Source organism: Pseudonaja textilis, chromosome 12 (genome assembly GCF_049901715.1).
Source record: "Pseudonaja textilis isolate UNSWEBS1 chromosome 12, rPseTex1.2, whole genome shotgun sequence".
Taxonomy (NCBI): domain Eukaryota; kingdom Metazoa; phylum Chordata; class Lepidosauria; order Squamata; family Elapidae; genus Pseudonaja; species Pseudonaja textilis.
Window position 1 is genome coordinate 1,399,009 of NC_142001.1, and position 14,368 is coordinate 1,413,376.

At 39.1% G+C, this 14,368-nt stretch overlaps 1 protein-coding gene across 1 annotated transcript in view; it reads left to right on the plus strand.

The window, feature by feature from the left end:
- LAS1L (LAS1 like ribosome biogenesis factor) overlaps positions 1-13,830 on the plus strand; it is a 33,950-nt gene extending 20,120 nt beyond the window's left edge. Inside the window, exons 11-14 of the mRNA XM_026703133.2 lie at positions 4,797-4,938; positions 6,112-6,494; positions 9,855-9,999; positions 13,488-13,830. Coding sequence (XP_026558918.2) covers positions 4,797-4,938; positions 6,112-6,494; positions 9,855-9,999; positions 13,488-13,578 — 761 coding nt within the window. The 3' untranslated portion in view covers positions 13,579-13,830. The remainder of the gene's footprint in view (positions 1-4,796; positions 4,939-6,111; positions 6,495-9,854; positions 10,000-13,487) is intronic.
- Positions 13,831-14,368: the final 538 nt, after the last annotated feature.

Genomic DNA, 14,368 nt, shown 5'->3' on the forward strand with positions numbered 1-14,368 from the left:
TTTTATTTATGTAACATGTAAAAATCAATTTCAATCAATCAGTATGTTGTCTGGGTACAATTATTTTTAAGCAATCATAAGTTGTTTACAATGATATTTTCACAATCTGTCGGATCTCATCGCTTTTCAATTGTTGTGCAAATACAATTCTGGCTGCAGTTAATACATGTAAAATTAAGGATATATTTCTTTTATCATACTTTTCCGGCAGGATGCCCAGTAAGGATATTTCTGGTTTCAAATCTATATGCTGCTTTTATCATTTTTTCCAACCAAGTATGTAGTTTCATCCAATATCTTTTAGCTTTTGGGCATGTCCACCACATATGGTAATATGAACCAAGTATCTGATTAGACTTCCAACATTTAGCAGAGCTTTTTAAACATTTTTGCCAATCTTGTTGGTGAAAATTGCCTTCTGTAAAATATTTTATATACATTTTCTTTGACATAGTTGACATAGATAATTTAACATTTCTATCCCATAATTTCTGCCATTTGTCCAGTTCTATTGCATATCCAAATTTTTTAGCCCAAACTATCATTGTCTCTTTTACTTGTTCACTTTCCAGTTTGTTACTTATATTTTCTTTATTAATTTTTCATCCGTTCCAGTTAATATCTAGTTCAATTCTGTTAATTCTTTATTAAAACATTTTAGTGTCTTTCTCATATCGAGATTGTATCTGCATTTGTGGCCACCATGCTATACTCATCCCTTTACTATTGAGTTCTTGCTTAGTTTTTAATTCCCTCTTTTCATTCAAAATGTCTTTATATCTTATATTAATGGCATTAGGATGTATCAGTACTTCCATTGTAGAAAGCCAGACTGGTATTTTCAGATAATGTTGTTCTTTAATTTTTACCCATACTGATAGCAATGCATTTTTAATATAGTCTTTGGAAATAGCTATGTTTTTTATACTTCCCATACAATTAGAAAGCATGCCAACCTAATTGAAGATTATATCCTTCTAAAGTTAATAGTCTTTTATGCCCCAAATTTATCCATTCTTTCACCCATGTATGTATCGAGGCCTGATAATATAATTCTCAATCTGGTTACCCAAAGCCCCCTCTTTTTTTTAGAATCTTGCAACATTTTCAGACTTAATCTTGCTTTTTTCCCTAAGCAAATATATCTTAATATTATTTTATTTAATTCTTCAAAATATTTTCCCATTTTATTGGTATTGTTTGAAATAAATATAATAATCTTGGTAAAATATTCATTTTTACAGTAGCTATTCTTTCCGCCACCAACAACTGCAAATTTTTCTATTTCTCCAAATCTAATTTGATTTATTGCATCAGTTTCATATAATTATCCTCTTTAATCGTTACACATTTTGCTGTTGGTTGTATCCCTAAGAACTTTACTTTCTTAACTATTTATATATCAATTTTTTACATCAGCACTCTTCTATGTATTTGTAAGATTTTTAATCTTAATATTTTTGTCTTTTCTTGTTTATTTTCAATCCTGCAACTTCCCCATAGTCTTCTATCTTTTTAATTAATTTCGGTCCAGTTTCTAGTGGGACTTCTAATATAAACACCAAATCATCAGCAAAGGCGTGTAACTTATATTTCTCTTTTTAAATTTCCATTCCTTTTATCTCTTCATCTTGTCTAACGTTTCTAGTTAACAGTCCAAGGTCAATATAAATAGTAGAGGGAATAGTGGACATCCCTGTCTTGTGCCTTTTTTTGTATCAAAATTCCGTCATGTCCCCATTTACCAACACCTTGTTATGTCTCACCTGTACCAACGAGGTGAGAAGTCCAAATTTCCAACTGAATACAAGCAAGCAAGTCCAGTAATTACAGGGTTAAATTTCTTGAGCCAATAAATTTCTTGGCAGTCTCATACACGCTGTCTGCCAAGTCTGACAAGAAAGCAGGAATATAAATCACAAGCTGTCACCACACACAGGATACTCCGAAGCTTCTCTCAATAAGTAACACGTTGTCCCGAACAAGTTCCCAGAGCGAACACACCCACTTTTGTACCCTGTGGGGCGTGTCAGTCCCTCATCTCAGTCTCTGATTCGTCCCTTCTTTCTGCGTTGCAGCTCGCGCTTTTGCCTGCGCCGTTGCCTTGCATCAAGCCAGCATTCCTCTGCTGGATTCTCAGTCAGAGACTCTGATACGCCCTCCTCCTTTTCCTGATTAGCCTCAGGTCTTCCCTCTTGGTTATCTGCCGACACCTGAGGCACAATCAGGGAGGAAGGCATTGCCGAAGAGAAAGGTCCTGGGGAGGAAGGCATTTCCAAATCCTCCTCTTCCCCATTGTCCGAGTCTTCGTCCTCTAACAATGCAGGCTCAAACCTCAGAGCCACAACACACCTTATCTGGTTGTTTGTGATATATTGCTTTAATCATATTAATCTCTCCCCAAAGTCCATGCATTTTAATTGTAATAACATAAATTGCCAATTAATGTTATCAAATGCTTTCTGTGCATCTAGAAAAACCAATGCCATTTGTCTTCCAGGATTCCATAATAGTCCAATGTGTTTAAAATCATTCTCATATTGTTTTTAATCTGCCTCTTTGGCAAAAATCCATTCTGATCTGCATGTATAAATTCATTCAAAATCCTTTTTAATCTCTCTGCTATTATTAAAGCATATATTTTGTAGTCCACATTCAGTAAGGATATTGGCCTATAATTCTTTATCTGTATTAAATTTGAGTAATCTTTCGGTATAAGAGTAATATTTGCATGAATTTGGTATTTTCCTTTCTGGCAGAACTTCCAACATAACTAGGCCTAATGTATCTTGTAATTGTTTATAAAATTATGTCGGTAGCCCATCGAGCCCTGGCATTTAATTATTCTTTTGTCTCTTAATTGCTTCTGTCAATTCCATCATAGTTATTCATTCATTCAGCATGACTTTAACAGTTTCAGATACTTTTAGGAAATTCAGATTGTTCCAAGTATTGTTGTATTCTGTTTTCAGGGATTTTCTCCTGATCATACAGTTTCCCATAATACTCTTGAATTATTTTTTTTTATCCTCATTTTGATAATAAAGGATCCCTTTCTCATCTATTAGTCAATGTATCAGGTTCCCCTCCCTCTTCAGTTTATATGCCAATCATCTTCCTGGTATATTCGCATTTTCAAAAACGTTTTGTTTTACACTTTTGATTTTTTTTGTGCCAATTCTTTTTCTAATAGGTTCATTTTATGCTTTATTAAGTCTATTTGATTTTTCAACTTCTTTTTTGTGGTTCTTTCTGTAGTCCTAATTCTAATCTTTTATGTTCTTCTAACATGTTTTATTTTGTTTCTTCTTGTTGTTTTTCTTTTCCATGTAAGTTATGACTAATCCCCCGGTATACACTTTACAGTTTGCAGAGAAGTCTCTTCTTTCCTGTTCTCTTTAAAGAAAAAGTCCAGTTCTTTTTCCATACTTTGTATAAGTTCCTTATCTTGCAGTATTTCTTGGTTCAATGTCCATCTCAATTTTCTTTTTTTCCCTTTCCTTACAACTTTTACTGGATTATGATCTGTGTATTCTAAATATTTTGTCTATTCCAGCGAGGATTTCCTGCTTGCTTACCTCCAGTGCATCTGACATTTTTTCAGGAATGTCTTCCCCTTTTTCCTCAATATTCTGAAACCTCAAAAAGTATTCTGCATCTCCAATCATTTCTGCTCATGATTTTTCCAAATTAACTGCTGTGTTTTTAAAAATAAAACTGGCATTAATGCCTCGATTGCAACTGTATTAGTTAAAGCATTCCAGCTCAGCAGCTTCCCGATTGCTGCTTTAGCAATATTTTACAAGTAGTCCTCCATTTACAATAGTTCATTTAGTGACTGTTTTGAAGTTACAATGGCACTGAAAAAGTGATTGACTGTTTTTCACGCTTACAACCTTTGCATCATCCCCATTGTCAAGTGATCAAAATTCAGATGCTTGGCAACTGATTCATATTTATGACGGTTGCCGTGTCCTGGGGTCATGTGTTTCCCTTTTGCGAACTTCTGAGAAGCAAATTCAATGGGGAAGACAGATTCACTTAACAATCATGGTACTAACCTAACAACTGCAGTGATTCACTTAACAATTGTAGCGAGAAATGGGGCAAAACTCATTTAACAAATGTCTCACTTAGCAAAAGAAATTTTGGGCTCAATTGTGGTTGTACGTTAAGGACTTACCTTTATACACCAAAAGCAGGTTGAACACTGCACATGCTTTCGAAAGCGTCCACTATTGTTCAGTTTAAGCTACCAATCCATAAAATTGTGATCATCTGAACCAAATTGAAAGTTGGACATTCACAGCACTAGACTGAAGTGTTGAAGTCTAGTTGGTAGTATGTTGCCCGCACTCACCCAGTGTGTGTGAACCCTAAGTAACACCCAGGATTAACTGAACAAATCCTTACTGAAACACGAAAGTGAATTTCTGTGGAGATTCTCAGCTATCCAGGTCATGGTTGTCCCAAAGGTGCTTTTTCAAAAGGTAACTGGACTTTCTTGGTTTTTCCTTGAAGACGTTTCGCTTCACATCCAAGAAGCTTCTTCAGTTCTGAAGTGTACAGTATGAATGCTAGACTGGACATTGATCAGCTTTGGTCAATGGACGTGCTCCTGTCTCCTTTCCCTGCTTCCATTTTATAGACGGAACTGGGGAGTGACCCCAATGCAACTGATGTTTGTGACATCTGAACTTCAACCTGTATCATTTTCACCTCTAAGCTTTTCTTGAGTTTGGTAGTGAGAGCCTTCCTTCTTGTTTTTTTCTTTCTTTCCATGATTCTGGATTAAGAAAAAAAGTTAAAGTCTTCCAAAACCAAGATGAAACAAAGCTGCTTGAGATTGTTCCATCACCATATTTCATTACAGTGGCTGAAGCTTCTCAGAGATTGCCTAGATGCGCCTTGCTGGGCCAGTCCTCACCTTTTGCATCTGTAAGTACATCAATAGAGTGGATCTGGGGCTACAAGGTGGCTTTTGTGGTTCTGGGGCAGAGGAAAGTGGCAGGAAGGCAAGTTTTGAATCTCCTCATTTTGGTTTTCATTGTTTCAAGACCCAAATTAAAACCTGGAAGATCTTAGAAAGAGGCTTGTTTCTCAGAGTCCATCAGCGGAGTTTCACTCAATCAGTAGTTCACTTTTTTTTTCAGTCATTGAGGCAATAAGAAAGGTTCAAAAAGTGCCAGAACCTAAGCAATGCAAATATTCATTTTGCAAGAATGTTCTTGAACACAGGTAGTCGACTTACAACCACTCAATTAAAGTTAAAATGGTGCTGAAAACTGTGACATGTATGACTGTTTTCCTCATGACCATTGCAAGGTCACGTGATAAAAATTTGGCCGCTTGGCAACTGACTCAAATTTATGATTATTGCAATGTCCTGGGGTCATGTGATAATCTTTTGTGACCTTTTGACAAGCAAAGTCAATGGGGAAGACAGATTCATTTAACAATCATGGTACTAATCTGCAGTGATTCATTTAACAATTGTGGCAAGAAATGTCATAAAATGGGGCAAAACTCACTTAAAATCTGCCTTGTCTAGTAACAGAAATATTGGACTCAATGGTGGCCATACATCGAGGACTACCTGTATGGATTTCTGACTGGTAAAGGGTCAAGAGGCACAGATGACCAGTGCAGGGAGCTCCCTTTAAGGTAGTAATAATTGAGTTTCCCTTTCTTGGTGAACTGCATATTAGCAGTTAGTCCTCGACTTTCTACAGTTTGTTAAGTGATTGTTGAAAGTTACAACAGCACTGGAACAAGGTGACTTATGACCATTTTTCACACTTTACAACCATTGCAGCATCCCCATAGTCACGTGACCAAAATTTGGCTGCTTGGCATATTTGTGACAGTTGCTGTGTCCTGGGGTCACCCGTGATCCCCTTTTGTGGCCTTCTGACAACCAAAGTCAATGGGGAAGTCAGATTCAGTTAACAACCATGTTACTAACTTAACCCATGAAATGATTCACTTAACAGTTGTGGCAAGAATGGTCGTAAAATAGGGCAAAACCCACCGAACAACTGTTTGACTTATCACCCTAAATTGTGGTTGTAATTCGAGGACTACCTGTACAAATCTGGTTTTGTTTGCCAGTATCCTGTTGAGTATGGAGCCCCCATTGCCAGCTGAGGCTCAGGAGAAGCTCCTCTACCTGACCTCTATTTACACCCAAGAAGATGGTGCTTTTCCCACTTCTGGTTCCACACTGGACGTTTGCAAGCAGCCCATTTACACTGTGGAGAGCTTGCTGAAGGTCAATGTTGCTGCTGCTGCTTCTGCCCACGAATTCTTGAAGAGAACATGGCGGACAGAGGTGTTGCCAGGAACGGTGAAACAGAAAGGGCTGGAAGAGGAGGAGGAGGAAGAGATGTACACTCAGTCACCGTCACAGCAAGAACCATTTTTCCTGGAAGACCCAGCAGCCTTGGCTGAAAAAAGAAAAGCTCTTCAGGGGGCAGCCTGGCAAGTCGGCTCAGGTAAAACCTGGCTTCTAATCCCCTGGGAGTTAGCATGTTTGGCATGTTCAGGGCAAAAAATGGGCCTGCGTGCTGGTTAGTCCATCCCTGAATGTCTTGTAGAAACAATTCTGTGGTTGGAAGGAGCAAAAATGGAGGAATGCTAACGGGGAGGAGGAAAGGAACATAGAGCTTAGGTAAACTATGCCCCGTAATAATTGCCTTTGATTAATGGGATGTCCCTTTTAATAGCATCTGTCTGTAGTCGAGAGCAAGCGTATGCAGTTCACGGGCTCCCTCTGGCCCTGGACAGCTAGTAATATGGCCTCCCAAGATGTTCTAAAAATGTAAAAAATAAAGTAAGATTGTTCTATTATGTAATGTGTATATAATATATATTAACTATAATATCTATTTTATATGTGGCTCAAGACAATTTCTCTTTACTCAGCGTGGCCCAGGCAAACCAAAAGCTAGGACATGACAGCCCTTTCTGAGCTCAGGAATTCTGGGAGTTGAAATTCTCAAGTCAGAAAGGGACCATCGTTCCCCACCTCTGGTCTAGAGGAAGAGGCCGTAGGTCTTCAAAGGTTGATCTCTGGTGTTTCTGTCCATGTAATATGTGTTACTTACCTAAAACCTTGGAGATCAGAAAAAAACAAAAACAAAGGTGGGAGCATCTGAACATTGCTAACCCGCAAATCACCATCATTATTTGAACTGAACAAAATAAATCATAACTGGTGTGAAGTTAGATGGGAATAGAGTTGTGCATTCTTAGGAGGTAAAGCAACATGGGTAAGTAAGCTTTCTTTTTCTTTCTTTCCTTTTTCCTTCCTTCCTTCCCTCTTTCTCTCTCTTTCTCTCTCCTTTCTCTCTTTTTCTACAAGGGATAAGACCCTGCCCATCCTCTAAGACGGGTTTCAAACTCAAGGCCCACTGGCTGGATCCAGCCTGCGGGGTGCTTAGATCTGGCCTGCGGGGCCAACCTGTGAGGAAAGGAAAAAAAGAAACCTCGCCCAAGGACTGGCCTGTGGTGCCTCTGCTAGCGGAAACGAGGCACAGGCCATGCCCCGTTTTTAGCTTGGACGTCCTCCTGCAAAATCCCGCAGCAACCACAATTCCCTCACTGATCTGCTTTCTAGCTCTCTTCTCCAGCGTGCAGGGCAACAACAGAAGACTGTGGGACTACCAGTGGAAAAAAATATCAATCAGATCTTCTAACTTCGCGAGATCTTTTTACCCAAGAAGTTAGAAGGTCTGATTGCACTTTTTAAAAACATGATCTTCTTTTGTTGCCCTGCACTCAGGCAGCTGTGGAAAGCAGGTTAGTGAGGGAATTGTGGTTGCTCCAAGATGGGGTGAGGATTTTGCATTTTGATTGCTCATAAATGAGTAAGAACCAATAAAAGAGGAATGGAAAAGGCCATATCAGCATTTCTCAGTCTTGGCAAATTTAAGACTTAATGCTGCCTTGGTAATTGTGGCATTTGAAGTCCATGCACCTAACAGTTGCCAAAATTAAGAAGGATGGGTCTAGACTTTTAGGATTTTCCATTCCTGTTTTATTTAGAGTTTGGTGCAATTAAATAAATCAGTTGTGGTTTCCTTAATAAATAGTGATTAAAACAATAGTGATGAACCATTACTGGACTTTTTGTGAGAAACTGAAATTAAAAGTTGATCTGGGTTTTGATAATTAGATATGGGATTATGGAAATAATATCTTAGAATAAGAGTTCGATATGTATGTATGTATGTATGTATGTATATTTATTTATTTATTTACTTACTTACTTACTTACTTACTTACTTATATCTGTACCAAAGAAACTTGGAAGTCATTCTTTTTTGGTTTTTCTTCTTTTCCTCTTTCTTTTTTACACTTTCTCTCTTTTTCTTTCCTGAGCCTTTTCTTTTTTCAAATCTGGTTTTTATTTGTTTATCCCTTAGCTTTGCGTTTTTTTTGATGTATGAAGGATCAAATGCTCAGCCATTATAATTCTACATTCCTTATTTACAGAAATCATATCAAAATTTAGAATGAAATCCATCTCCTATGAGGTCTGAGTCCCTCTAATCAAAAAGTGTTTTATCAATAGAAAAGAATATTTGTAGCTCAGGGTTGAAATGTGGGGTCCCTGGTGCTCTCTAAGCTTGATGGTTTTCTTGCAGGTGTTTTATTACCAAACTGGGTAACATCGTAAGCATTAGAAGGGAGTGGAGTTTGCTCTTATTTTCATATACTAGTAGCTCACCCTGTCAGTTGCTTCACAAACAACGTTTTGATTGGTGCCAGGTCTCTGCAGCCTCTGGCAGAGGAAGGCCCTCCCTCAAATCCTCTTTAAAACACAGAGTTTCCCAGCATTCCTTAGGAACCTCCAACATGCAAACTGTGGTTACTCGTCCTAAAATGAATCCTCTTTACCTGGAGCTTCAAAATTTGCTGTTTGCTGGGAAGGGTGTAACTAAAAGTCAGCCTACATTTGATTTTGAGGATATTTCTGCATAACCAAACATAAGTGTATTTTCTGTGCAGTTCACACTGGATCTGGATGTCACAAAGCAAAGCCCACATTTTGTAATTAGCCCCTGCGCCACATTTTGGCTGGCAGAGTGCTGTCACGCCCACCCTGGCCACGCGCCCCCAGCCACGCCTCCCCCCGGCCCTCCAAGGTCAAACACAACCCTGATGCAGCCCTCAATGAAATAAAGTTTGACACACCTGCTCTAAGATATCTAAGTTACTATTGGACAAAGGGAGCTTGGAGGTGTGGAATTGATAACTTCATATTGTTATATCTCTCAGGCAGTTAGACATTTAGGCTTCCCAGGTGGTGAACAGCCTGCTGTTGATAACCTATGCTTCTAACAATATGTAGAAAACCTATCCGTTCAGGCCTATCCCCAGTTAGGTTACCTGTAGGACCTCCGTTTTCCAACTGTCCCTGCTTTTTCTGTAATATCCAGGCTTGGTTTATTATCATCTCTCAAATAAGTGACCTAGTGGGACCCAGGGGGGACCCCAGCTTCTCTGCTGAGGACCTGCCATATGGAACATCATGTTCGGATGGCTGTGACTCCGTCTGTCCTTCCAACTAGGCCACACCATGGACTAGATGGACAAGGTTTGGTTCCAAGATGGGACCATTTCAGAAAGCCAACCTCCCTCAATTTCCAGTGGTATCAGAGCATTCTGAGAGTTGGAGTTCACAGGTCTAAAAGTTGCCAAGATTGGACCCTCCTGCTGTAGATTGTCCCCTTTTGGCTCAGTGCAGTGTTTGAACTCAGCTCCTATGACTTCCTGGGTGAGCTCTATCCATCGTTGGCTCTGCTTGATCTTGCTAAGCTCCATCCATTCCCTCCTTCCCTCCCCCACAGATGAACTGAAATGGAGAAATTTTCCTCTGGGAAAACTACCTGGCCAAACGGATGATCCCGATACCCTGTTGGTGGATAACTATACCATGATGTCGGCTCTTGACCAACTGGAGAATGGAGACAGGAAAACTTCCCCCAACAGTGTGTGAGTATTTCCCTAGAGATTGGGGGAATTTCTATTGTTGGAGAAGAGTTAATGTTACACCTCATGGAAAAAGAAGAGGGAGGCTAGTTCAGTCTTAGTAATGATTGATGAGGAAGGCTTTGGGGTGGTTGGCCTCTCTTGCCTGCTCCTCTCAATCTGAGATGCCTCTAAGGGCTACTATTAAAATAAAAAGGGAAAAATATAACTATGTTCTGAGCTCCTCGGTTAGAAGTACAGATAGTTCTTGACTTACAATGGTTCATTTAGTGACCCTTCAAAGTTACAATAGCACTGAAAAAGTGACTCGTGACCCCTTTTCATACTTTGCCCATTGCGGTATCCCCATGGGCACATGATCAAAATCCAGACACTTGGCAATTGAGGCATATTTATTACAATTACAGTATCACAAGGTTATGTAATTACCTTTTGAGACTTTCTGACAAGCAAAGTCAGTGGAGAAGTCAGATTCACAACAACTGTGTTACTAACTTAAGAACTGCAGTGATTCACTTAACAATTGTGGCAAGAAAGGTCATAAAATGGAGCAAAACTTACTTAACAAATGTCTCTTAGCAACCAGAAATTTTGGGCTCTGTTGTGGTTGTAAGTCGAGGACTACCTGTTTAAGCCTAAATGCTATTGCTATATATAGATAAAGGAATTTTCTCTGAGCTGGTTTCAGATGAGATTCTGTTTGTCTTCTTTCCGTTCACTGTCACCTGCTTTGAGGTTTTATTTGAATCCTTAGCGGCATTTGCTCTCGCAAACAAGCAGAAGCGCACTTGCCTCACGGTGGAAGTATGGCTTGTAGGAAGAGGAAGTCATTCTGACTTGGAAATCGTGCTCAGAGAGCAGGTTTCCTTCTGAGCGGGCGGGGCTGTGTGTGTGTTTCCTGTCAGGTATTGGTCCTGGAGTTTGCACCTGTTGCTGAAGGGCAGAGACAGAAACTGACAGGTTTGCGTCTGTTTTCCCTGTCGGCTTTCACAAGCCATAGAGGAAGAACTTGATTGGCGTCCATGATGCATCTGCTTTCTGGGAGAAATGTTTAGAATAGGCATAAACATTTCATTCATGAGGCTTTGCCCATTCTACAGTTCAGAGCAGGGCCATTGTAATGTTACCTCCTTTTCTCTGCACCACTTATTCTCCAGAGTATGAAGTTCATTTTGTGTAACGTCTCGTGTTGGTTACATCAAGGCACCTTGTTATGTCTGTACAGGTAGTCCTTGACTTACAACCATTTGTTTAGTGACCAAAGTTTCACAAAAGTGATGAAAAAAGTGACTTATGACCCTTTTTCACACTTACAACCACCACTGCACCATCCCCATGGTCACGTGCTTAAAATTCAAGCGCTTGGCAACTGGTTTATATTTATGACAGTTGCAGTGTCCTGGGTCATCTTTTGCAACCTTCTGACAAAGTCCATGAGAAAGCCAGATTCACTGAACAACCATGTTGCTAGCTTAACAACCTCATTGATTCCTTTAACAACTGTGGTAATAAAGATCGTATAATGGAGCAAAACTCACTTAAAAACTTAGCAGTGGAAATTTTGTGCTGAGCTGTGGACATAAAAGTTGAGGACTACCTGTATTCCACCCTGACATCAAATCTGGCTAGACTATTATTGAATGTTGGTTTGGATTTCACAGAGTGCTAGTAGTTAAGGGGACAATGTCAGGTGAAGAACATCAGTAATATGTAAAAAGGCTTGAATTCTTAAGATCAGATCTTAGACAATCAGAATTCTTTGGAGGAGTTTAAATTGTTGCAAGATTACTGTTTTAGTATTAAAATTAAATTTTGAAGCATAACAAGTAGGTGGGCGGCCAGTATGGAAAGTAGTAAATTATTTTGAGAATGTGTAATTTCTAAGCCAAAGTTAGCACGTAAGTAGTCCTTGACTTTCAACAGATCATTAAGTGACCATTCAAAGTTACAACGGCACTGGAAAAAATGACAGGACCATTTTTCACCCTTACGATCATTGCGATATCTCCATAATCATGTGATCAAAATTAAGATGATTAGCAGTTGGTTCATATTTTATGATCGTTGCTGTGTCCTGAGGTCATGTAACCCCCTTTTGAGACCTTCTGACAAGCAAAGTCAATGGGGAAGCTAGATTCACTTAACAACCAGGTTATTAACATATCAACAGCAGTGATTCTCTTAACTGTGGCAAGAAAGGTCATAAAATGGGACAAAACTCACTTAACAAATGTCTTACATAACAACATAAATTTTGGGCTCCGTTGTGGTCATAGATCGAGGACTACCTCGATAGACAATTGTTTTATTGAACAATAAATTACCTTTTTTTAAAAGGAAGTTTGTAGCATTTACATTGTATGTCAATACACTCAAAGCTTTGACCAGCTGCTAAAATCTCAGAATCTGGAAGAAATAATTGAAGGGGAAGTGATTGTAATAATTGGAAGAAAGAGCTTCTGTAATTACATTGCTCATTTTGTTCTTGCACTATTCCATGAGTAAGTTGCCAAACTGACTCCCAGGGTGCCAAGCTACAAATTATTTAATTTCTCTGGATTCCAATGTGATTTGAATGATGGATGGATTGATCATAAACGTTTATAGATCTGTCCAATTGAAACATGACTTTGGCAGCATACAACAAAAAAAAAATCATTATTAAAAATAAAATGTGCATAAATTGGTTCTGATAAATTATTGATTTATTTGGAACTCACAATGCCAAAATAAACTATGTCTGTTTGCAATTGTTGTCCAGTCAAATTCAGGCCTTGATCAGGCTTGGATGGCTCCCCTTGTTTCAGCCTGAACGGAATAAACTGGGACCCAGATAAATTTCCCTCCTCCCCGCCTTGATTTTTTATTGGAATCTTCTAATTGTCCAAACCTGTCAGCCTTCAAGATTTTCTCCCTTTGCTTTGCATCTTTTGGCTGTCATAAGTAACGGGGGAGGAGGGGGGAATGGTTGTCGGAAGTGAGCTGGAGGTGTTACAAACCAGAACTGTATAAACTGGTGGGGGGGTATATTCTTGCTTAGGTTTCTATCCTATGCTAGGCGCAGCTGCAACCCTTTATCAAACTATGTCAAGGTCAACGGACAGAAGCCTCATCACCACCTGGAGATGCTGGTGGTGCACAACTTTTAATTGGATGAGCCAATTGAACTATTGGGGGTGGGAACCTTGCCATCGCTTTGCATATGTGATTTACGCGCCCATTTTCTCAGATTCAGGATTCTTTTGTTGCTACCACTTGACTTCCAGTAAAAGATAATCTTTTCTCTGATTAAAGGAGTCCAAGTCTTTCTTTCTTGGATTTTGAATGGAGCCCCAGCTGACATAAAGAAGCTCAGAATGGGCCCCTCCCTTTCCTGGACGAGATGGGGATACCTTCCCCCAGTTTTTGCCACATGATGCAATCACACTTGGTAAAGTAATTGTGTGCCGTGGTTCTTTCACCTAATTGTTGTCCCGTTCTTTTTCCTACAGCTCACCAGAATGGTCTGGTTTCCTTACGTCAGGACTCATATGGACCCAGAGCGAGCTTCATAAATTAAAGAGTGGGATTCAGCATTTTTGAGCAGGAGATTCTTTATTAATGATATAACACAATGGGAGGTTTTCCTTGCCACTCAAGGAACAATACTGTGCCTGCCTGCTCTTTGAAAGTTCTCTTTGGTGCAATGCAGCTACTTCTCCATCATAGATATTCCCCCTGGACATTTCAGGGCTGTGAAGAAGCAGGCACACTTAATCCACACAACAGATCTGCCCATTGCTAAAATTCATTTTTGTATTTTTAAAAAATAATTAAATGTTTTAATATTTTTAATAGATAGTGTGTGCTTTTTATTTAAAAAAGCATGTGAGTCATATGGTATATCATTGTTGCTCTGTTTAGGTTCCCTTAAGGTTTTTAAAAAACAATTTTAAAATATATACTTGCTCTTTATCCGGATCTGGACTTCGGAACACATGTAAGCTTATTGTGAAGACATCTATGAAATCACAAGTGGGATTTGTTTTTTACAGAGGAAACAAAGAAGTTGTTTCAGAGTCTGAGTGGATCATTTATTGAATACACATTAATTATTTATAATTACTTATTTATTATAAAGCATCTCTACAAAGAGTGTTACATAGAAATTGGAACTATTCCAACAACGGTAGGGAAAAGTCCTAAGATAAGGATTGAATAATCATTCTTACCTAGACTGGTCCCTAGAAACCAAAGGATCAAGCAGGTTAGAATGGTAAGCAGGTTAAGTGATTGTTAGCATCCTCAAAGACTGCAAGAACAAAGTGCATCCATGGAGAAGTAGCAGCCTATGAAAGAGGATAAAAAAAGAAACACCATCCAACAACAAACA